The 24236-nt window shown below is 53.8% G+C and overlaps 2 protein-coding genes across 3 annotated transcripts; both read left to right on the forward strand.

The window, feature by feature from the left end:
* The first annotated feature begins 1385 nt into the window (after positions 1–1385).
* On the forward strand, positions 1386–10868 carry CDC25B (cell division cycle 25B). 2 transcript variants are annotated; one of them, XM_082359082.1, is made up of 16 exons: positions 1386–1821; positions 2622–2728; positions 3346–3397; positions 5044–5085; positions 5270–5306; positions 5561–5683; positions 5796–5918; positions 6109–6243; positions 6712–6792; positions 6911–7090; positions 7279–7374; positions 7893–7955; positions 8097–8195; positions 8409–8542; positions 9267–9378; positions 9547–10868. In XM_082359082.1, the coding sequence occupies exons 1-16, from the start codon at positions 1622–1624 to the stop codon at positions 9685–9687; spliced, it is 1725 nt and encodes a 574-aa protein (XP_082215208.1). In that variant the 5' UTR covers positions 1386–1621; the 3' UTR covers positions 9688–10868. The 2 variants fall into 2 exon arrangements, with proteins under 2 accessions (XP_082215208.1, XP_082215209.1); XM_082359083.1 differs by lacking the exon at positions 2622–2728 and having other exon boundaries at positions 1390–1821.
* Positions 10869–19670: 8802 nt separating this feature from the next.
* AP5S1 (adaptor related protein complex 5 subunit sigma 1) lies at positions 19671–23662 on the forward strand. The gene is made up of 3 exons (XM_082359229.1): positions 19671–19975; positions 21045–21233; positions 22534–23662. The coding sequence occupies exons 2-3, from the start codon at positions 21061–21063 to the stop codon at positions 22958–22960; spliced, it is 600 nt and encodes a 199-aa protein (XP_082215355.1). The 5' UTR covers positions 19671–19975; positions 21045–21060; the 3' UTR covers positions 22961–23662.
* The last annotated feature ends 574 nt before the right edge of the window (positions 23663–24236 follow it).

The following is a 24236-nucleotide window of genomic DNA, read 5'->3' on the forward strand; positions in this document are numbered from 1 at the left end:
CATTTTGTTTCTATTAGCTAGGACTGTTTAGACTGACTCCAGAAGAATATGCAACCCATTATAGTAGTGACTGCCTCTGGGGAGGGGCCCTGAAGATTTGGGTAGGGTGGGAGACATACTTTTGTCACGTCCCCACCCTCCTCACCCCTCTCAGATGGGACTGGGGTCTTTCCATTCCCTTCCTCCACATGTCTCCTGGACCACCCAACCCCCTACCGCCAGGCCCTCCCTTCTGCCACCCCCACCCACTGCTCCTTGGCCTGAAGGATTGGGGTTGCAGGGGAAGGGACTCAAGGCCGCAGCTCCAGCATTCCTGAGCTGCGACCCGACAAGCCGGAGGGCACCTCTCCCCGGGGGAGATGGGGTGCAAGAGTAGCTTACCACCCACTCGCTTTTGGTTTCAGCCTTCCCACCACGGTCCAGGAAAGATGGCTCACTAGGAGGTGATCAGATAATTAGAAGATGCTCAGTTAAAACTAGTGACAAATTCAGCCTCCCTGATCAAAGAAACACCAATTAAACGTTGGCACCACATTAGCCAAACCGTCAGTGGGCATGAGATAATTCCATAACTGGGTTCTGAGGTTGCTGACACCCTCTTTGGCCCTCACGGCCAAAACTCATGGCTAGACCAACCATTAGAGCATCCTCTGGGGCTGCGGGAGAAAACTGGATCCCTTGGCATCACATCTAATCAGAGGCTACGGAAGCACCCATCAGTTACGTGTCAGCCCCCACCGCGGGTCCACCTCCCACACTGGCGGCTCCCCGTGGGAATTACGCTTTGGGGCCGCTCTGAGCTGCCAGTCGCAGGGTCAGGGAAGCTGCGGGAGTAGAGGCGCCTGGGGTGAATCTCAACTCCACCATCTGCACAACCGTGTGACCTTGAACGAGTTAATGAACTTCTCTACCCCTCATTGTCCCCGTCTGTAAAGTGGAATGGCGAAAACAGACCGCACAGCACAGCTGTATTCTGCAGACTCCGGGAATGGAGGCTCTCAAGATGCCAACCGGTGCTTGTGAGTGATGTTAAACGGCGGGGGCCCCTCTGAGGCTACCCTGGGGGGTTGTTGCATCCTCTGAGGCCCTCTTCGCTGGAGGCTCTCTACACACCCTCTTCGCTGGGGGGTGTGTAGCTCCAAACCACATACTGAGAAGCGGAACTTGGGAAGCCAGGCTCCTCGAACCGTAGCTGGGAGGGAGTGCGAGGGGCGTAAGAGAAACCCTAATTCCTCCACCCCACCCAAAGCCTGGAACTGGGCGAGGCCCGACTGGTCCAGCCTCCGCGCCTTCCACCACACGGGCTCCGCCCCCGGTCCCGCCTCTCTTCTAACCCGCACCCCCATTGGTGGCGTCCGGCGGCGCGGCCGCTGTTATTTTTCGAATATATAAGGAGGTGGAGGTGGCAGCTTCTGCCAGAGGCTTCCCGGGCTGGTGGCTGGTCCCTGCGTCCCTCCTCCCTTCCCCACCCTCCCCGCTTCCCTCTCCTCCCTCGCTCCGGCCCCGTTGCTATTCCTCCCTCCCTCCCCCCTCCACCCCGGGCCGGCTCCCTACCCCGGCCCGGCCAGCTGTGCCCGGCGTCTGTGGGTCGCCCTTCGCCCAGCCCTCCCGCCCCACCGAGATGGAGCTGCCCCAGCCAGAGCCCGCGGCAGCCTCAACTCTCAGTCCGGCCGGCGTGCGCGGTGGCGCCCAGCGTCCCGGCCACCTCCCAGGCCTCCGGCTGGGGGCTCATGGCCTCCTGGGGTCTCCGAAGCGCGCCGCCGCTTCCTCGCCGGTCACCACCCTCACCCAGACCATGCACGACCTCGCCGGGCTCGGCAGGTAGGGCGCCCCAAGGATGCTGGGTGTGGGGTGAGAGGCCCGCATTAGGGTTTAGTCCCGGGCCTCTTGGGAGCCCTGCCTGGGTGCCAAATGGGGAGGCATCCGGGACAGAGACTGCTTCAGGGGCCCAGGACTAGGGCTGTGCTGTTCACACCCTCCAGGTGACTTGTTCTTGGCCCGCACAAGCCTCTGGAGACCCTCTTCCCCACCTCCACCACGCTGCCTTCCTAATCTCAGCCCAAATCTCCACCATTTTGCCCCAGGCAGGGGATTCTGAGTCTGGAGGGGGAACTTGAGGGTGGCCCTGTTCCCTCCACCCCAATTCTTTCCTGGGGTTAAGGGGTTAAACTCTGGTCCTGCTCCCCAAGCAAGCCTGCAGCTCCAGCCTGGGTTGTCCTTGGAGCAATAAAGACCAAAGTCTTGGCCATTCCTCCAGAAAGGCTTGTGGATGGGTAGGGGCCTGAAGAGTTTAGGGGAAGGCCCTCCAGGGCTGTCTGCTGCCCCACAATCCCCCAGGATGATCCCAGCCCACCTCCTCCAGCCTACCTCCTTGCTCTTGCTCTGAGTTCACCTTCCCCTGCACCCAGAAGAACGTTGTATCAATCAACAAAGAGAAGACACTTAGAGTCTCTGTAGAAGGCCTGAGAAGAGGGTAGGCCCTTGATGCCATCACCTCCCTGGGACAGTTCAGAGGCTGGATGGGCCCTTCAGAGGTGGGTGGCTGGTGGGAACATGGGCCGGCCAGCCCTTGAGCCCCACATTTACCTTTCTCCTTCCCTGGGTCCCTGCTCCCTTCCCAGCGAGACCCCAAAGAGTCAGGTAGGCAGCCTGCTCACATGCCTATCCCTGTCCCGTCGGGCGTCTGAATCCTCCCTGTCGTCTGAGTCCTCTGAATCTTCTGATGCAGGTGAGGCCCAGGGGTGCCAGGGGAGTTTGGGGGGCTGCCTGAGCCTCCCCACTTCCCTACTGATCAGACTAACATCCTTACCACAACCTGGTGGGCCCAGCAGCCTCTCTCTGCCCACTTCTGGTGGGGCTTACCACGCCCAGCACAGACTGGCTGGGCAAGGCGGGTGTTGGGTGGGGTCCTCTGCGGGAGATGAGATCTTACCTATTTAAAACCAGGCGCCAAAGTCCTGAACCACAGCCCCACCTGGGAGGCATTAGGGCTGAAAGTCTGTCATTTTATAACATTCACTTGCCTTCAGCTTTAACTTTTTCCTTTAAAAAGCCATTATCTCTTCTAGAACAGATTATTTTAAACCAGTTCAAGAAAAATGCTTAGCAGAGTTCTGGTTTAAAGCCTACAGGGAGGAGTTTCCATAGTAAACAGGGAGTGGAGCCCTGTGTGATTTGGCAGTGTGTCAGCCCTTGGGGTCCATGGGTGGGTTTTGTTTCATTTTTTAATGTGTCAAGACCTAAAATAACAACAGGTTTTTTTCCCTTTTCTGAATAGGGTTGGGACATGGTGGGGGAAAGTGCAGGAAATGCCACCACTTTCAAACCAATGCACTCTGTCCCCAGGTCTGTGCATGGACTCTCCCAGCCCTATGGACCCCCAGGTGGTGGAGCAGACGTGAGTAGAGAAGAGGGACCACACTGCCAAGGAGGGGGAACCTGCCCTGGGGAATCTCAGTTCTACCCTAAACTCACTGGGAAGCCTGGGAGAGCAGACAGACCTCTCTAGATCCCCAGTGGGGGCACTAATTGACCTTCCCATGTCCTGGAATTCTGCTCCTTCTCTCAGGGAAGGGTCTGCTCTCATGGGAGCAGCTTAGAGTGGGTTCAGGGCTGGGGTGGTAGGAAAATATGGTCCAACTAATTCAAAGTTTTTAATTTACTTTAGGCCAAACAAAACAGTTGCTGCAAGCTGGTTTGGCCCTTGGCCATCCTATCAGTAACCTCTGGTTTCAGTGACATTTGACCCTCTGGCCAACCCCTGGACCAGGCCCTTTGTGAGGGGGAGTAGAGAAGTTGGTGGGCTCTGCTCAGCACAGTTCCCTGCTTCTTGGTTGTGGGGCATGAGTAGTACCTTCCAGAGCACAGCTGTTCCCATCCAGCTGATCATGCCCCAGCAGGGAGAGCAGCTGTCAGGCATTACTGGGAACAGCTGGGCATCCCTGGCCTGGGCTAAGGGACTATGGCTTTGGGTTTAGGGCAGTGGCTGTCTTTCCTCCCATTGCCTTTGATCAGACTGGGCTGGGCTGCAGGTTTGTTCATAAACAGGAAATGGGGAGAGCACTGGGTGGTGGTGTGGGGACTGCAGGTTGGGTTTTGATGGTAACACAGGACTGTCCCTGCTTTACCCCCAGGGCCCAGGTGCAGATTGAAAACCAAGCCAATTAAATTGGTCATCCTGATGCCAGGTTGGCTGGGCACAGCCACCCCCCACTCGGGGCAGGGGCATCCCCCTGACACTTTAGCCCTCAGTTCCCCCCACCACCACTGCACCTGCTTTGATGGTTACACAGAAAGAAGTGTGTGTGTGTGTGTGTGTGTGTGTGTGTGTGTGTGTGTGTGTACATAGACACACAAAAGCCCCGCCTGGCAGGTGGTCTCTGGTAACATAGCTAGCCTCAGAAGGAACATCTGTTGGAATTCTTTGCCTGCTGGCCTCTTCTAAGGCAGGAGGAGGGGGTAGGACAGAGGCTGGGTCCTGGAAAATTCCACAGGAGGGAGGAGAGGTTGTGACCCTGCACATTTGTCACTAGGGGGTCTGGTACAGCAGACTGAACCAGGCCCCTGTCCTGGAGGAGCCAGGACAGTCCCACACAAGGGAGGGAAGCCCAGCCTTTCTGGCATCCAGGCCCTGGAGACATCCACATTGTCAGGACAAGGCCTGTCATCATGGGATGGATGGATGCCTTTCCTGGCAGCCATATGGCCCTGCTGAGGTGATTTGCATACAGGTGGAAGGCCTATGGGCAGGCTGGTGAGACTGTTGCCTTGGTAACTCCTCAGCCACCCTGCAACCTACCCCAGCTGTCTCTGTCACTGCCATTCTCCAGGCCTCCTCCATTCAGGGCAGCCTTTAAAATCCCAGGCTGCCTCTCATCTCCCCTTCCCCTATACCTGGGCCCCCTGATAGTCTGCATTCTTCCTCCCTCCTCTTTCCCCTGGCCTGAGCCCTGGTCCTGGCCCTGTGGACTAAAAACCTAATGCTGGGGGTGGGCGATGGGCTATGAGGGGAGCTGGGTTGTATGGGACCCTTCTCTCTCCTAGATTTGAACAGGCCATCCAGGCAGCCAGCCGAGTTATTCGAAAGTAAGTGCTCGGGCCTTCCTCACGCAGGCTCCCCTGCCCCGTGTGGGTGGAGTAGGCCCGGGGAGGGTGCTTTCCCAGGTCCTCCCGAAGGGGTGCACAGGGCTCTGTGGTGGAGGGGCACCCTGCATGCTCTGTGTCACAGCCCAACTCTTCAGCCCTGAGGTGTCTCTGTTTCCTTCTGCAGTGAGCAGTTTTCTATCCGACGCTTCCAGTCCTTGCCGGTGAGTGTCCTTGAGGCCCATCAGGAGGCTCGGGCTTGCTGGCCAGGATTGTGGAGGGGCAGGAGGGACCTGGGGTTGGTTCCCAGAGGGTAGACTTGAATCGGTTGGGTGTCCCTGGTCTGGCTGTGGGAGCTGGGGCTTTGGAGGTGGACAGGGGAGCTGGGGGAGTTGGAGGAGGGATGGGAGAAGGTAGAGCCTGGGCTGGCACCAGAGGAATGCAGCCTTCTGTACCTGCTGCCCTCCTGGCTCTCTAGGGGAGGCTTCTGGGCCACAGCCCTGTGCTACGGAACATCACCAACTCCCAAGCGCCTGGCACCTGGAGGAAGAGTGAAGCATGTGGCCGAGCTGCCCACAGCTCTAGGGAGGACAAAGAGAATGTGCGCTTCCAGAAGGCCAGAGTGGGAGCACTCCAGGGAGAGAAGGGGGCTTGCTGGGATGGTTCTCTGGCATTTGATCATGCACCCCCTCCGCTCCCTGTACTGCCCGCAGGATGGATTTGTCTTCAAGATGCCGGGGAAGCCCACACATCCCAGCCACACCCATGCCCTGGCAGAGTGGGCCAGCCGCAGAGAAGCCTTTGCCCAGAGGCCAAGCTCGGCTCCCGACCTGATGGTATATCAGGAGAGCTGACCCATGCAGGGCAGGCATGCATGCAGGGCCGGTGCCTGTGAAGGCAGCCTGGGGGACTTGAGGGTGATCCTGAGCCCTGAGGCATTGGGAAACTTTTCTCAGAAAGTTTGGGGTGGGGACTGCCTCAGGGCCCCACCCCTGAGTCATCTGTGTCTATTCGTCACCCACACAGTGTCTCACCCCTGAGCGGAAGATGGAAGTAGAGGAACTGACTCCCCTGGCCCGATGCTGCTTCTCCCTGACCCCAACCAAGGGGGCTGCCGAGGAAGATGATGGATTCGTGGATATCCTGGAGAGTGACTTAAAGGTAAACAGCCTTGCCCTGTCAGGCCCCCTACCTCTCCCTCCCTGGGATTTCCGAAAAGGGGAGAGCTCTGAGCTCCTACAGCAAGACTATGACCTCATTTCAATGTCAGAAGAAGAATTGGAGGTAACTGAGTCACAGCCTGACCTCTGGCCAATCAGAGAAGAGGAGGTGGCTGGTGCTGCAGTGAAGGGCGGATTGGCAGGGCAGAGGGAAGCCTGGTCCTCCTGCATGGCCACACTTCTCACAGTTCTATGCAAGCCCCTGCAGCGAGTGGGGCCCTGCAGCTTCCTAGTTCTGGGGGGCTGCCCTGTGCTCAGGCAAAGCGAGGGAGGTGTGAGCAGGGTCAGGGAGGGCTGCTGGCCTGGAGTTTGCTGGGAGAACTGGGAAGGCTGTCCTGGAGGACTCGGGGCCTTAGAGGTTGGACCTTTGCCTGCGAATGTAACCATATCCTTGCTGATTTGGCCTCAGGAGGATGATGTAGTCCCCCCAGGCATGGAGAGCCTCATTAGTGCCCCGCTGGTCAAGACCTCAGAAAAGGAAAAGGAGCAGGTGAGCCTCTGGAGAGGCCCCTCAGAATTTGGAGGGGTGAGGCCCTACCCTCCAGGTGGGATTTGGGGTGGAGAGCAGGGGCTGGAAACTCTGACCCCAGACCTGCCACCTCTGCCAGGACCTCATCATGTACAGCAAGTGCCAGCGGCTCTTCCGCTCTCCATCCATGCCCTGCAGCGTGATCCGGCCCATCCTCAAGAGGCTGGAGCGGCCCCAGGACAGGGACCTGCCCATACAGAGCAAGCGGAGACGGAGCGTAACCCCTCCAGAGGAGGAGCAGCAGGAGGCTGAGGAACCCGTGAGTGCCCTCCTTCTAGGGCGGGACTGGGCTTGGCAGGGCTGAGCTGCCACCCTCCAAGTCCACCCTGCAAGTCCTTCTCAGCCGGGTTTGTGGCAGAGGACAGGGTGCAGGGAAGGGGGGTCCTAGCCAGACGGGGCACTGAGGGGCAGCCTCACCCCTGACCCTGGCTGCCACCTGCCTCACAGAAAGCCCGCGTTCTCCGCTCAAAGTCCTTGTGTCATGACGAGATTGAGAACATCCTGGACAGTGACCACCGAGAACTGATCGGGGATTACTCCAAGGTACTAGCAGTGGGATCCCTCAGGAGGCTCGATCCCTTACTGACTGTGGCCCCTGAGCCCAGCAGCTGCTTCAGCAACTCCCTCTCTCCCCAGAGGCCCCTCGCTTTGTCCTTTGCATCTTATCCTTTATTCTCATCTAGACTCCTCTCTCTCTCACTCTCCTTGATAGCCTGACTCTACCCAAATCTGTACAGGGCATCAGTGGTGTCTCAACCTTGGAAAACATTTCCAAACCATAACATCTTGCTTGGAACTTCTTTGGGCCTCATCCTGGGGCTTGCTTGGCAAAACATGGGGGCAGGAGGCATGGGGGTTCATCTCTTCTCCCCATCTTCATTTCCCCTTGAAAGGTTGTTCCCTGGGGATCAGACCCTAGCGGCCTCTCTTGGTTGCTATGGGAACCAGAGCTGAATTTGAAGGTCAAAGCAGGTGTGGCCTTTGGGCTTGGGAAAAAACTCCATCTTCTCCATCTTACCAATCTCACTTTCTCTCTTCCCTCTCTCTCCTCTTCCCTTCAGGCCTTTCTCCTACAGACTGTGGATGGAAAGCACCAAGACCTCAAGTACATCTCACCAGAAACGGTATGCAGGCATGAGCTATTTTCTGGTGCATTTGGGACTTCTGTTTGCCTGTTAACCTCCCCTGGGGTCAGGCTACGCGCATGGGTCAGCCCCTGCCTGCCAGCCTGAACTGCTGGAACCCACCTCCGTGGCCTCCTACAGATGGTGGCCCTGCTGACAGGCAAGTTCAGCAACATCGTGGAGAGGTTTGTGATTGTGGACTGCAGATACCCCTACGAGTATGAAGGCGGGCACATCAAGGTGAGGCAGGGTGACGGGAGAGGCCCTGAAGACTCACCCAGTTCTATCCTTCCTCTGCCCGGAGGATGAATCAGTAGGGGGTGGGTGCACCCTCTCATGGGATTCTGCCCCTCAAGAGGGGTGGGGTCACTCATTTGAAAGATGGGGACCGCATAGGGCAGGGTCTCCCGCCCAGGCCTAGGGCTGTGGCCTGACCTCTGGCTCCTTCGGCAGACTGCTGTGAACCTGCCTCTGGAAAGGGATGCTGAGACCTTCCTGCTACAGAGCCCCATCACACCCTGTAGCCTGGACAAGAGAATCATCCTCGTTTTCCACTGTGAATTTTCATCTGAGCGGGGGCCCCGCATGTGAGTCCCAGCTCCGCCCAGCCAGCTAGTGCTGCTCCTGACCTTCCTCGCCCAGGATTGCGGGTGCTGGAGCCATCCAATGGCTAAGAGGCCCAAGCCCAGCCATGGCCCCTTCTGGGCCTAGACCTGTTGTCTCACCTGATACCTTGGAGCAGACCTCATCCCCGCTTCCCTGTGCATGGCACCCTCCTCCTGTCTCCTTCTCACTGTCCTTCCCAACAGGCCTCCCATCTACCCTCTGTCCATTGCCGCCCCTCCCCCCCAAAACCTAACTCTAAGTCTCCATCAGTGTCCTTAAAGTCCAAGGGCCCTGTCCCAGTCCTCAGTGACACTGACCCTTCCAGAGTTCAATCGTCGTTTCCTCTCTCCACCTCCTCCTCACCAAGCCTTGTCCAGACCTTCTGAATCTACCTCTTGAACTTTGTCCACTTCTCTCCTTTCTGCCTCCCTTTCTCAGCCCAGGAGAAATGTCTCTGACAGAGATTGTGCAACTGTCTTCTGGACACAGAACCCCCTTGATTTGCTTCGTTCCTTCTATCTCCCCAACCTCGTCTATACCCAGTTAGCCAGACTGATCTAAAAGTGTTCTTGTGGCTGACATTCCTCCACTCAAGCCTTCTGTGGTTCCCCAAGGCCCTCAAAGGAGTGGGCTCAGGGACCAAGTCCCCTGATGTACACCCCACTGCACGCCCAGCTCTGAACCACACACCCCTGCTGGTCCCAGGTGCCGTTTCATCCGGGAACGGGACAGAGCCTCCAACGACTACCCCAGCCTCTACTATCCTGAGATGTATATCCTCAAAGGCGGCTACAGGGAGTTCTTCCCACAGCACCCGGTACCATGGGTGGGGGTGGCCATAGCCTCCGTGGGAGGGCTGGGCTACAGGGAAAGGGCTCGGCCAGGCGGTAGCCCTAGGAGAAGGAGTAGGGAGGAGTGGGTCCCCCCTCCACCCTGGAAGTTGCCCATTTCCCCGTATTGATCAACCCATCCCATCCTGCCCTAGACCTTTTGTGAGCCTCAGGACTACCGGCCCATGAACCATGAGGCCTTCAAGGATGAGCTGAAGACCTTCCGCCTCAAGACGCGTAGCTGGGCTGGTGAGCGGAGCCGGCGGGAGCTCTGCAGCCGCCTGCAGGACCAGTGAAGTGCTGGCAACTGTCCCACCCGCCTTTCTTGCTTTGTGCGGCCTGGGCGTCAGCTGCCCGGTGGCTTACAGGGCTGAGGGTCTGCTGTCTGGGCGAAAGATGGTGAGGGTGTCCTGTCTGTCTGCCCCAGTGCTGATCCCCTGTCTCACTCCAGTCATACTCCGTATCCTGGTGACACCCACGCCCCCACCCCTGGCACCCCTGGAAGAGTCCAGCCTGCTGACTTAGTGAAATTGGATTAAGTCTAGTTCAAAGGAAGTATTTTGTGTCTAGCAGGAGCCTTTTCTCTTTTTTTTTTCTTTATTGTTTGGGTTAACCCTTTGTCTTCCTGTATCCAGAAAAGCCCCCTTTTTTCTAGGGGCTTTGTTTGTATGTATGAGGCTGAGAGAAAGCTACAGCCCCCTAGGATGGGCCACAGCTGTACTCCTCCCTGCCCTAGGAATCAGCACTGTGCCCCAGGCCCTCGACAGCACTCCTGAGTGTGTGCGCCATGTTCCCCTTTCTCTTTTCCTCTTTCCTGTCCCTCCATATGAACACCTCCAGCACAGACATGAGCTCTTACTCTTTCCTGTTTCAGTGTTATCTGTATGCTTGATTTGTCTTTTTTTTTTTTTTTTTTGCCCATCTCAGGATAGTCACAGGCTAAGGTTTAGGTTCCCCCGCCCAGTTGGGGTTAAAGACTCAAACTTTCATAACCCACTTGGCCCTGGCTTCTGTTGCCTCAGAAAGGGATGTTATTATCTGCGGAGGCCCTTGGGTGAGGGCTAAGGCCTGCATCCTGAGCCCACTGGAAGCCCAGCCCTCACTGCTGTGAACCCTGGGACCTGAACCATGTCAGAACTTGCTGCTGTCTTGTCATGGATGGACAGATGGACGAATGGAAGAGTGGATGGATGGATGGCCACGGATGCACAATGCCTTGTCCACAAACCGCTGAGTTGAAAGTGTCTCAGTGAGGATGACAGCCTGCAGCAGGAGTATACGTGTGTCTGTGTGGACAAAGTCTTTACACTTTAAGGTTTGGAGATATTCAAAAGGAAATGTCATGGAAGCAGCTAAACCAAGGCCAGCCACCTCTGGATTCTGAATCTCAGGAAATGGGCAGGGCTTCTTGAAGGCCCTGATGAGTCATCTGGTAGGGTCTTGGTTCAATAAAGCACTGAGCAAGTTGAGTAAGGCAGCATGTGTCCTGTGGAGCCCTTGACAAGACTGCGGCAGACACTGATGGTGGAATATGGCAGGGGCAAGTCAGCAGATTGAGGCTGGAAGACTCCTGGGAAGGTGGCCTCATACCCTCTTCCCAAGTCTTGCCAAGATTTTGGATTCAGCCTCCCCATTTCCCTCATCTGGCTGCTCAAGCACTTCTGGGCTCACCCTTCCTAAATTCTGCACCAAAAAGGCAAGAGTGATGCCATCAGTTCTCTCCTCTAGAATTATCAGTGGCTCATCATTGCCCTCAGATAAACTTAAAAGTCTCATAGCCCTTTAGGATCTAGGCCCTCCCCAGCCTCATTCCTCACCTCTTGCTGAATCAAATCCCAGCAACAGAGTTGTTGTTCACATTTCCTTGTCTTTGCATCTGCTGTATTATCCTCAGGAATGCTCTCCCCAATCTGCTTTTCCTCTTTTAAGATTCGGTTTCAAATGTTAATTCCTCCCAGAAGCCTCCCTGCCCTATCAGGGAAATGACTTTCCTTTCAGTATCCCCAGCACCCAGCAGAGGTTCCACCACCTAGGAGGTGCCAAGTTCAAGATCAAGAGAGTGGGAAAGGGCCAATCTGGGAGAACCAGTCCCAGGCCAAACCTGGGTGTGTCAGGAAATCCTCTCAGAATACCACAGCAAATAACTCTCCCCCTCAACCATGAGCTGTGATTGTAGGGAATCCTTTGCAAATGTACAACTAAGATGCTGCCTGATACAGAGTGCACACACATGTCAGGTGTCATTACTGCTTTCTGTCAAAGTTCATCTACCTTGTCATGATTATTTGCTCCATTTTGCAGATGGGAAAACAGGCTATTTCTTGCCAGAGCAATAAGAAGGGACTTGAGATTCCCAGGCTGGGTCTAAAGGACACTTACCTGGTCTCTCTAGCTTGTCCCCCTGCCCACCCCAAGTTTCTTACGCTCCAAGGCTTGGTCTTCACTCTTGGTCTAGAGCCCCCTGCAAGGGCACAACCTGTGGGAGGGCCGGTATCTTGGGGGCTGGACTTCTACTCAGGAAGAGGAATTCTGGAAGCCTCCAGAAGCCCCCTCCACTGAGCAGGCAGCTGACACCAAGGCCAGCTTTATTTGGGTGAGGATTTGCCCCAGAAAAGGGAAAATATCTGTGCAGACGCCTGAGAAAGAGGGAGAAGTAGAGGGAGGGGAGAGAGTGAGCCCTGGGCACGGTTATGCTAAGACTTGCCTGTACCACCCTGAGTGCTCAAGTGGTCTGGTTTGATGAGGAGGAAGGCAGCTGGATGCTCAGAGGGCATTCACTTACCCCAGGTTATGCAGCAGATACAAGCAGAGCAGGTATTACAGCTGCCCAGGACTCTCCCACTCACCTTCCACCTCTGGCCCAGAGGACCAAGGTAGTGGGGCTAGGCTGCCTGGCTTCTGCTCTGAGAGTCCTCTTACCACTCTGTCCATCTGGATCAGGCCACATGGGGAGGAGAAAGTAATGGGTGCTGAGTGTCTAACACCGCCCAGACTGTGCCAGGTGCTGACAGCTGCAGCCACATCTGTCCCGCTCATAACCCATCAGAGTCATAGCTGCTGTCAGTCTGCTCCAGACACTTTTACCTAGTGTCTTCTACGCACACCAGGTCAGTATTCAGCTCATTTTGCAGGGGAGACAGAAGAAAGAGGAAGGCAGGGAAGGGACCCTGGTCAAGCGAGGACGAAACTCTTCCCTGAGAGAAGGCCCTGGTGCTGACATCTACCTTGAGGGAGGTGCAGGCCTGGGTCGGTAGAGGGGGCGCCAGGGTTCACCTCTCCAATTCGGGTAGGGCCAAGACCTCCCTGCCCCTGGGAATTTCCGGGGATGGGGCAGAGGTGCTGCAACCCCCTGTTCCACCAGGAAAAGAAGCTATAACTTTATTCCTGGATGCTCATAAAGAGGAGTGGATCAGGCAAGGAAGTGGTTTAAAATACTGGGCTGCCAGCCAGTTTTAAAGGTTGTTTTACTTGGGCCAAGGCGGGGCAGTAATTCCCACCTCTGGCTAGGAGTCTGCGAACAGCCACGTGCAGCCGACTCACATGGTTAAAGAGCTGTGCAGGGCAGGGTCCAAGTGAGCCTGTGCCAGGCCTGGCAGAGTCAGGAGGCATCGCTGGGCACTGGGCATTATCGGATTTCCTCGCCAGATAACTTGCAATGACAATTTTAAAAATGTTTTCTTTTTAAATTGGGGAAAGATTGACATTTCCTCAAAGGTACACATCTTAAGCATAAAGCACAGATGTGACGAGGCACCACACAGCTCAAGATGTCGACATTTCTAGCATCCCAGGAGGCTCCCTCCTGCTCCCTCCTAGTTACCCACACTCTGGTCACCACTAGTTTGACCTCTATCATGGTAGATTAGTTTTGCCTGTTCTTGAGCTTCATAGAGATGAAATCATACTCTTTTGTGTCTGGCTTTTTTCACCCAGTATAATGATTTTGAGATTCATCATGTTTCTTTTAGCAAGAGTTATTGTTGTTCATTGCTGTGTAGTATTCCATTATATGGATATATTCGTTTTTTTAAATTGTGGGATATTCCTTTTTACTTAGAAAATTTGCAAATAATTTTTAAAAGGCAATAGTCAATGTTGGGAAATATTTTTTTTGACTTTTTTTTAACATCTTTATTGGAGTATAACTGCTTTACAATGGTGTGTTAGTTTCTGCTTTATAACAAAGTAAATCAGCTATATGGATATATTCTTAAATTGAATTATTCATTCTATTTTTTTCTTCTGGCCTTTATTTATTTTTGCCATGCCACGTGGATCTTAGTTCCCCGACCAGGGATTGAACCCACTTTCATGGCAGTGAAAGTGCCGAATCCTAACCATTGGACCACCAGGGAATTCCCTGGCCTTTAAATCTTTTAAAAATTAAGGTAAAATTCACCCTTTTGTGTATACAGTTCTGTGAGTTTTGACGAATGCAGTTTGGTAACTGCCACCACAATTAAGATATAGGACATTTTCATTTTGCCCTCAATGAATAATTTGGGACTATTTCAAATTGTGGTGGAACTATACCAGGAGTGGAATTGCTGGCTTGTAGCATGTGTGTTTTCCACATAGTCCTCCAAGGGTTGCTATACCAACTTACCTTCCTACCAGCAGTGTCTGAGAGTTCTGTTGCTCCATATTTTCATTAAGATTGGTAAATTTTAATTTCTCTCTCAACCAGAAAATGTGGTTATTTATAGCAAAAAGCTCTGTTAACTGTCAAGTGCTGAACCTACATGCTGTGATGTGGCAGTAGCAGGAGTTCCAGCCTGTTTTCTGATTCTCCTACGTTGAAATACTGATCTTAGTCTTAATTGTTTCTCAAGTCAGATTCTGAAAAAAGTTAAAGTGACTCTTTGGAGTTAACTGACTGTAGATCACTGGCTTGAGTCTTCCAGTGACAATAGCTCACAACCACCTAGAAAACATGATTTTTAAAAAGTCTTTATCCCTGGAATTGAACACACAGGCACCTTACTTTCCAGAAGCAATAAAACTGTTGGTGGTACAGAAAGGAAGGATGTTTAGACAAGGAGGTCTATAGCCATGTGGAATCTGGAAACAATCAGGAGAGGGAAGTTGAGCAATGATGGAGAAGTTGCTGTTCTACAGCCTTAAAATTCATGCCTTGAGAGAATGTTGGATGACATGAAGTTATTCAGCCTATTGTTCAAAGTAGACAGTTGGTTATGGGACAGAAGCTAAGAAGCATTCCCACCCAACCCACATGGGAATGTGGGTGCCGAGCAGTGCTGCCAGGATTGCTTCCTCCCCACCCAGTCTATACCAGCACACATACCCCTGGGAGGGGTGGTGACTGAAGCTGCCAGGCTCTGAGTCAGCTGGGCCTGGGGCAGCGGGAGGGGAAAGGGTCTCACGTGGCTGGGCCTGAGCTGCCTCGTGGGGCCTCCTGGCTCTCAGCCCTGCAGGAAGAGCAGCCGTTTGAAAGGACGAATCACACACTGCCTAGTCCTTCTGGAGCCCAGCCAAGACATGGGGCCTGGGGCTCCCTGAGGGGAGGGCTCAGGGCGGGGGCCTCCTGAGCTGGGATTGGAAATACCAGGGAAGGAGATCATCCAACCAGGGTGGGAAGGGAGCTCCCAAGGTTGGATTATATCAGGTAAGCAGGGCTGGGATTATGGCCTCTGGGAGCTGAGGGTGTGGGCCAACAGTCTCTCTGGTGACCCTGAAGGAATGGGGGAGAAGGGGATACACAAGGGAGGGGATGAAACAGGCTGAAATTTATGGACATGCACACCTCACTCAGTACAAGTGTAATATCAGGAAAGTTACTTGATCTCAGTGCCTCATCTGCAAAATGGGGATAGTAAAGTCCCTCCTTCAAAGGCTTGTGGATTGGATCAAATGAGTTGGTGTATGTAAAGCACTAAGAATAGGGCCTGCCTACATCAAGTGCCACACAAAAGTCTGCTATGGCTGTTATTACTTAGAGCCAATGTGGGGATTACAAGACCAGACAGGTAAAAAGGATAAGCCTAAAAACACTTAATTAAAAGAAAGGGGCCAAACTTTCTGCCCATGGACATGCCCCTGGGTGATGGGTTACAAGGGAAAAGCCCAGCTGCTCTGTGTAGGAGACTGGTGTCCTACTGCACCAAAGTAGCTGTTAGAAGACTGTGGATGGGGGTTGGTGCAGACAGAGGAGGAGGAGGCCGTCTGGTGACCCACATGGGGCAAGCCATCTCTGAGATGGCCCAGGGAGGTGGAGGGGGATGGAAGTATAAGGCTTGCCCTACTTTGGTCTCCTTAATTCTAGGGCAACCATAGCCACTCGAGCTCAGCCCACCTGGACTCTCAGTAAAGCAGATCCCCTCTTCCTCTTAGTTTCCTCCTCTACAGTTTGAGAAACGGCTAAACATTCTTATCAGACATTCAAAAAATCCATTGCCTGGGGCTGGCAGAATCCATCTAATTGCCCTCCCCTCATCCAGAAGTAGGTGGTGGCCCAGCTGGTCTGGCCTGAGGTTTCGGGGGTCCATAAAGATCATCAATAAGCGTTTCCAGCTGTCAAAAACCAGTGGGGGGGGACTTCCCTGGTGGCACAGTGGTTAAGAATCCACCTGCCAAAGCAGGGGACACGGGTTCGAGCCCTAGCCCAGGAAGATCCCACATGCCGCGGAGCAACTAAGCCCGTGCACCACAACTACTGAGCCCGCGTGCCACAACTACTGAAGCCTGCGCACTGCAACAAGAGAAGCCACCACAATGAGAAGCCCGCACACTGCAACAAAGAATAGCCCCCGCTTGCCGCAACTAGAAAAAGCCTGCGCGCAGCAATGAAGACCCAACGCAGCTACATAAATTAATTAATTAATTAACAAAACAAAACAAAACAAAAAACAATGGGGGGACTTCCCTGGTGGTGCAGTGGTTAAGAATCTGCCTGCCAAGGCAGGGGACACGGTTCGATCCCTGGTTCGGGAAGATCCCACATGCAAAGGAGCAACTAAGCCCATGCGCCACAACTACTGAGCCTGCACTCTAGAGGCTGCGAGCCACAACTACTGAAGCCTGTGCGTCCTAGAGCCCACGCGCTGCAACTACTGAGCCCGTGTGCTGCAACTACTGAAACCCGTGGGTCTAGGGCCCATGCTCCACAATAAGAGAAGCCACTGCAATGAGAAGCCCCGGGTTGCTGCAACTAGAGAAAGCCTGCATGCAGCAACAAAGACCCAATGCAGCTAAAAAAAGAAAAAAAAACAATGGGGCTGTCTTGGGGGATTGAGCTCCCCGTCCCTGGAGGTGTGTTAAGCAGGACCTGAGGGTTGGTCCTGATGTCTGGGAGAAGCAGCAGAGCTTCCCAAGCCAGGCTGCCCATCAGTGATTCAGGACCCTGCATGGCTTGGGTGAGTGGGAAATGGAAACTGCTGTCCAAATTGAGTCAGTATCAGACACCACGTGCATCCTGATGGTGGGCATCAACAGGGATTGGAAGGGGCAAACACCAGGCTGCCTGCCACTGTGGGGCAGGCCTCACCCTGAAATGGGTAAAGAGCAATGGAGGGTGGGAGTGTGAGGAAGGGGTCAATGTGAGGGGCTTCAGGCAATCCCCCCAACTCAGAGGGCCACTGAGAAGAGCAGAGCTGGGGAGTGGAGTGATGAGCACCTTTGCCGACAGCCAGAGGAGGGGGAGGGGAAATGACTTGAAGGTGTGGCCCCTCATCTCAGCTAGGCAGGTGGGCCAGGCCTCAAATCCAGCCAGCTGCTTATTTATTTATTTATTTTTTAGGTTTTTTTTTTTTTTTTTCTGAAGTACAGTTGATTGTGTTAGTGTTGTTGTGTTAGTTTCTGGTGTACAGCAAAGTGATTCAGTTATATATAATATACATATTCTTTTTCATATTCTTTTCCATTATGGTTTATTACAGGATACTGAATTGTAGTGCTTTATTTTTCTTCTTCTCTCCTGCCTCTATCACTCACTCACACACACACACACACACACACACACACACACACACACACACACACACACTCTAGCCACAAACCCACATCTTCATGTACTGTGTGCCTGGCCCTGCCACAATTTCTAGGGTAATTGCTATAAAAGGCTGGCACACATGAACATGCACATACCAGGAAGCAGAAGTTCAGCCTGTCCATCGCCCTGCCTCTGAGCTGCTGCCAGACCAGAAGGCCCCACCTGCTTTCCAGGACTGACCAAGGCCTCTCTGACACCTTCTCCTATCTTGCCTCTGCATTAATGCTTGTCAACATTTACTGATTTATTGAGTACCGACTACATGTCAGGCTCCACTCTGCCCACTTCACATGCTGCCTCACTTGACTCATTTGAGTTAGGCTGCACATAACAGAAACACCACACAGCGGTTTAACAAAATAAATACATTGCAATATGTGCTCCTCATTCAGCAAGAAGGCTCTGCAGTGTCTCGGGGGACCCAGGCTGCTTCCTGCCTCACTGTCCCCAGCACACTACTATGACCTTGGGGGCACAAGTTGGCTGAGGGCTGCCAAAAGTTGGGAATGGCATCTGAGTCTGCCTCACTTATCTGGACACCACCTCCATCTGGGTCCCCCACTGACCTCCAGAAGCTCAGGCCAGCTTCTCACTGCTGTCTCCTCTGTGTACGTCACACTAGGCTGGCCTCCCCAGAAGCCTGGGACCTTGAGTAGACTGACTGCCTGACAAGTGGACAGAGGTCAGAATACTGTGTTCCGGATGCCAGTTGGCCCCCAGCAACCAGTGCCCTCTGCCAGCAATTTGCTGTAATCAGGTGGCAGACATGAGTCCTGGCTGAGAGTGATAGGGACCAGGAACTGAGCCAACATCATCCCAGCCTTGTGGCTGAGGCCCAACTGTCTCTGGGCCTGCCCCTCCACCTACAAATACATATATGTGTTGCACCTGTGGTCAGAATGCCCACACACTCTGGCCAGCCCCAAGGCCACCTCCTCTAGCCTCCCTTCACTGCCCCCCTGCCCACATCCTATAGCCAGAGGGGCCCAGACTGCACTCCAAGGTCCCTGCCTGAGCTGCCCTGCCCTTCTTTCTTCAGTCACCAAGAAGTGTGTTTGGGTTGGCTCCAGGCCTGCCTTGTGCATGGCCGTGGGGAATGAAACTGGGCACCGCAGCCAGGGTGTACCCCATAGGAGACATCAGCACCATAGGCAGACCCTCACAATGGATATAAAGGGGACAGCTGAATGCTAATGGGCAGTCCAGCAGGAAGACTTCCCTTAGGTTTTGGTCTGAGCACCTTTTTAAAAAAATTATTTATTTATTTATTTATTTTTGGCTGTGTTGGGTCTTCGTTTCTGTGCGATGGCTTTCTCTAGTTGTGGCAAGTGGGGGCCACTCTTCATCACGGTGCGCGGGCCTTTCACTATCATGGCCTCTCTTGTTGCGGAGCACAGGCTCCAGATGCGCAGGCTCAGTAATTGTGGCTCACGGGCCTAGTTGCTCCGCGGCATGTGGGATCTTCCCAGACCAGGGCTTGAACCCGGGTCCCCTGCATTGGCAGGCAGATTCTCAACCACTGCGCCACCAGGGAAGCCCCTGAGCATCTTTTGAAGGGCTAATAAAGGGGAGGAAAGGGCAGGCCAGGCCGAGGAAACACCCAGTGTGGGGTTTTGGGCACAGAACACATCTGGGGAGGTTGCAGCAGTTCACATGCCAAAAAGTAAAAGGATTATGTGGGGAGGTGGGGGGCCGGGGTGCCCAGGGCAGGCAATGAGGCTCAGACAAGTCTTGCAGGGCCCCAAACACCTCTGGGCCAAGACTCCAACAGGGAAGGACCTGGCAGTGACCCTTTCAGGCTTAAGGTACAAGTCCTTTCCCTACACTTTTGATGGCCTCCCTCAAAGAGGGGACAAGGAAAGAGCTTGTTAGAGGTGGAAGTGTGAAAGGAAAAACTAATCAGCCTACCAAATCCTATGGGGCTTCACTGGGGCCCAGTAAAGTGACTGACCTGCCAGGGATGCATAGCTGGTGACCAGAGTTTTAATCTTTCCACTCCAAACCGAGCCCTAGTCTTAACCCACCGCAGGAACCCACAACCCAGAAGCTCTCCCCACGAACTACGTAAATATGCATGTTTCCCCACAAGCCTTCTTTCCCGGAGCTAAAGCCCAGCAACCTGAATTTTAACAGGCGCCCCCGTGATTCCCACGCATATTGTCCAGTTGGAGACCTCTACCCTGCACCTTCAGACCCCGCCTCTCCCGGAAAGGCCACGCACCGGGTCGGGCGCCCCCTCGTGGCCGCCGGGGGAAGTGGCCTGGGGCTCGACTGGTCTAGGGCTTCGAGTGGGAACCCCGCGTACCCAGTCAGTGAGTGACCAGCGTGGGCCGCGCCGTGAACCCGGAGCAAGGGGATTTTGGTCCGACGGTGAAAGTCGCCTGGGCTGGAGGTCCAGGCGTCGGAAGACCACCCACGCCCCGCAGCCGGAGCACAGCTCGGGATATGAGGCCCCGCCCACCCTGAGCGCGTCACTCTCAGGCGCGCGCCTGCTACTGGCGTGCGCAACTGCCGTATCTCCCGTTTAGCCGAGTGAAGGGGCCTGTTAGTAGAAGTCCGTGGGCACGGAAGAAAAGGTGAGTGTCTCGCCTCGAGGACAGCGGCCCGGGGTTGCAGGGCACACTCAGTCCAGGGTGCCCCCTCCTTAGGCTTGGCTAGCTGGGGCAAGCAACTACAGTCCCCCAGAGGCACAGCGCCACAGGGTTGCCCCAAGTAGTGACGTAAGCGTCTTGGCTGCTACCATTTCTCTGTGGGGGGCGGGGGGGGGACGCGGTGGCGAAGGCTGATGACGGCTCTGATTGCGGGTAGAGGGTCGCGGGAGGTCAGTCGAGGTCTCCGAGCTACGGGTTTCAAAGCGCTGTCGCGAACCTTCTTGTTTAACCAGTTTAAACTCACGATCTATTTACCCTTAGCTACAGATATCTGCTTACCGTCTACCCGCTGCCTTTCAACCCCGGGCTGGTCACTGAGCCAAACACCATTATTATTACTATTTCGTGGTCTTTATTTTGGCGTGATCTCAAGCTTACGGAAAATTTCAAGACTGTTCTTATAAAGAACTCCTGTATACTTAATTTTCCAATTAAGTTAGTTGCAGATATGATGCCCCTTTACCTCTATATTTAGAGGTACTTCAGTGTGTATTTTCTAAAAACAAGGACATTCTCCTACATTCAAAATCTGGTAACATCGATCAAGACTATTATCTAACCTGTAATCCGTATTTAAATGCTTCCAGTTGTCCTAGTAGTGCCCTATGTTGAAACTACCTTTTTCTCTGCCAGGGCTCCTATCTAGTACCGCAGGATGCATTCAGCTGTCTTGTCTCTTTGGCCTCCTTCAGTCTGGAGCAGCTCCCCAGTGTTCCTTGACTCTGATGACTGACATTTTTCAAGATTCCTGGCTGGTTGTTTGTAGATTTGGCTTTGGGGTTGTCTAAGATAGCTGCTAGACTCTTATGGACAGAGTTGGTGCTGACCACATACAGAGGCTGGGCGTGTGTCTTGGGTGACTGAGGAGGACCAGTGACTAGCCACACCAGCCTCCAGACACGCTCCCAGGCCTAGCTAGGCCAGACCCTTTCTGTGGTTGCCTCCCCTCTGGGGTTTTACACTCATCTCACTGAGGTCTCTGGCTTTCCTGTAGCATCCATCCCAGAGCCATGGTCCATGTCTTCCTCATCCACACCTTGCGGGCCACGAAGGCTGAGGAGGGCCTTTGCCGAGTGCTCTACTCCTGCTTCTTTGGTACCGAGAATTCACCCAACGACCCACAGCCACATGGTGCTGAGAGGGACAGGCTCCTCCGAAAGGAGCAGATTTTGGCCGTGGCCAGGTAACACAGTCCAACCCATTGAATACACACCGATTATGATAGGTTTTCTGGGGGGCACAGAGAAACAGGAGGACTAAGAAGCAGAGAGCAAGTTTTAGAGTAGTGCTTTCAAAGTCTTCCACAGTAGTCACAAGTATTATATGAAAAAGGGTTAAAGACATAATAATGCTATTATCATCATCATTATTTATTATAGTTAGCATTTATGGTAATTTTTTTGTAGTTAGCATTTATTGAGCCTGTATGTACTAAGCATTTTATGTTCTGAGCATTTTGTGTATATGAACTCATTTTATCTTTGAAACAGTCTTTTGAGGTAGGTACATTATCCCCACCTTACAGATGAGTAAACTGAGCTACAGAGAGTTAAAGAAATTTAACCTGTCTAAGGTTATGCATCTAGAAAGTGAAAGAGTTGGGATTTGAGTGTAAGCAGTACAGATTAAATATGCTTTGCAGTACAGGACTTTTCAGGGCCCTTAGTGTGCCTTTAAGCTTTATGAATTTCTTAGGAAGAGAGAGAATGTGGTTTATGGGAATCTGTGTCAAGAGCCTCCCAAAAGCCCAGGATCCACAGGGTACAGTTGGGAAACAGTGTTCTAGATGTGATGGCTGACCTTGGACCTTCCCCTCACAGACCCAGTCTGAACCAGCAGGTGCCAGAATCTCCTGGCCCCTCTGTGTTTTGGGTGGGGGGATTAACACTCTGGGGCAACCCTGGGCCAGCCTCTTGTTTATCTCTTTGTTCTGCTGGGCCTCCTCCCCCTTATGTGGCACAGAAAACCAAACGTGTCTTTAAGAGCAGCCCGTACATGGCCCAAATTGGAAGGTGATTCATGAGAGATCAGAGAGTGATTTCAAAAGCCTGGATGTCCAAGTGCAAGGTTTCTCTTTTTTATTTGGAGAGGGCTGCAGGATGGGTTGAGGGTGGAGAGGTTGGACAGCCTGGGTTGGACATAGCTTTTACTCCGCTTCTCATCTCTTGTTGAGATGTTGAGGAGGCCTCTGTGAAGCAGGTAGGGGCAGGATCTTCATCCTCTGGTGCCTTTTCCCAGCCCAGGGAGCTGTGTTCAGAACCTGCCTTCTCTTGGCCACATGGAGTGAAATGGTTCAGAGCCTGGAGGCTGGAGCCTGGATTCCCATCTGGGCTCATCCTTCCTGCTCTGTGGCCCTGGGCAGGTCACTTCACTTAGTCTTTCTGGGGCTTAGTTTCTACATCTAGTTATGGGGATAATGGCAGCTCCCAGCTCCAGGGGTGGTCCTGAGGATGACAGGTCAGTGACCCACCTATTCTCCACAGGCAGGTGGAGTCCATGTGCCAACTGCAGCAGCAGGCGTGCGGCCGGCCTGCTGTGGACCTGCAGCCCCAGTCCTCAGATGACCCAGTGCGCCTGCATGAGTCCCCATGTGGGGCCTTCCGCCTGACGGCAGGGGACCCTTTCCAGGAGCCTCGGACGGTGGTGTGGCTAGGCGTGCTCTCATTAGGCTTCGCCCTGGTGCTGAATGCCCACGAGAACCTGCTGCTGGCAGAGGGCACACTTCGGCTGCTGGCCCGCCTTCTCCTTGAGCACCTCCGGCTGCTGGTCCCCACTGCCAACCTCCTGCTACGGGCTGACTGCATCGAGGGCATCCTCGCCCGCTTCCTGCCCCATGGTCAGCTGCTATTCCTCAATGACCAGTTTGTCCAGGGTCTGGAGAAAGAATTCAGTGCTGCCTGGACCCGCTGACCCCTCAATGGGATGGAACTCCCTAAGAGGGCAAGGAGGGAGGATGGGGATGGACAGATATACAGCCAGGTAAAATTTGGCATCTGCCTCCTTCCCAGCCTCCTCCCAACTCTGGTGTGCTGCCACACCCAGGACAAATGGATGGGACAAGCTGGCAGAAAAGGGGGCCAGGGAGAGGGTAGAGAGGAGGAATCACAGAGCATCCTATACCTGGAGTGACCTCGTGACTTATTCAGACTGCTGCAGTGGTCCAGCCCCGCTTGTCCTTGACCCCACTTTCTCCCATCCCTGCCAGCCAGCCCCAAACAGTCCACCAGCCACTAGTGCTGGGGCAGTAAGGAACGGCTGCTTGGAACTCAGCCCACTTTCTTCCAAACCCATAGTCATTGCAGTGCAAAAGGAGTCTCTGAGATTTCGAGGGTCAGGGAGCTGGCTTCTGCCTTTGCACCTACTTAGGCACCATCATCAAGGATTTTGTTGGCGAGGGCCTGCTCAGTGTCCAGCCCCACCACAGTTCACAAAGGTGTGAGTTGTTCAGCAGAGAGGCTCCATAGCTCCTTTTGGGCCCAACCTATGCCTACTGGCAGCCATGAGATAATCATGGGCTTACTTTGTCTGCAGGGAGAGAGGGTGGTGTCGGGTGAGAGAGATCTGATGTTGTCCTTCTCATTTTGAATTAAAAGCACCGAGTGTGTGATTTCACTCTCTGTTTCTGTGAGTTTGATTAATTCACGTCTTTTCCTGTGCCACTCTGAGCTGAGTGTCTGAGCCTTCGTGGTCAAGTATGTCCCCAAGAGACTTCTTGGGAGGTTCTCCACCTCTTGTCCCCCTCATCACTTCTGTCTCCTTAAATGCCTCCTTCGGATTGTAGCACTTGCTTCCTCTACCAAAATGTGGTGTGTTGGTGTGGATCCCTGAGAAGCAGAGCCTGAGACAAGGATTAGGTACAAGCAGTTTATGTTGGAGGTGATCCCAGAAAGCACTGGAAGGGGAGGCAGACCATACAGGTGTGTTATCAAGGGTAGGTAGGGAGCTAAGTGCACTAAGTGCCCCTGGGGGCCAGTGCACAGCAGTCACCTCTGAATGACCTCACCTAAGGGGTGAAGGACGGTGGATGTTTGTTTGGAGCCCCCTTCCATCTGATTGTGAGTTGGTCCCAAGGCAAATTCCCTGGCTCTTTCTGCCCTCACAAAAAGCCCTTGGGCCTGCCTGCACCATGGTCAGGCCCAAAAGGTTATGGATGGGGCACCCAACTGCTGTTCAGGAGTCTTTACTC

This window comes from Balaenoptera borealis (assembly GCF_965194805.1).
Source record: "Balaenoptera borealis genome assembly, chromosome: 16".
Taxonomy (NCBI): Eukaryota; Metazoa; Chordata; class Mammalia; order Artiodactyla; family Balaenopteridae; genus Balaenoptera; species Balaenoptera borealis.

What these genes read in the sequence shown, in the direction of transcription:
- CDC25B (XM_082359082.1), top strand. Translation starts at nt 1,622, where the DNA reads ATGGAGCTGCCCCAGCCAGAGCCCGCGGCAGCCTCAACTCTCAGTCCG. An exon ending in CCCCAGGTGGTGGAGCAGAC is followed by an intron (nt 3,398 to 5,043) that starts GTGAGTAGAGAA and finishes TCTCTCTCCTAG; the next exon opens with ATTTGAACAGGCCATCCAGG. An exon ending in CAGAAAAGGAAAAGGAGCAG is followed by an intron (nt 6,793 to 6,910) that starts GTGAGCCTCTGG and finishes CACCTCTGCCAG; the next exon opens with GACCTCATCATGTACAGCAA.
- AP5S1 (XM_082359229.1), top strand. Translation starts at nt 21,061, where the DNA reads ATGGTCCATGTCTTCCTCATCCACACCTTGCGGGCCACGAAGGCTGAG. An exon ending in CAGATTTTGGCCGTGGCCAG is followed by an intron (nt 21,234 to 22,533) that starts GTAACACAGTCC and finishes TATTCTCCACAG; the next exon opens with GCAGGTGGAGTCCATGTGCC.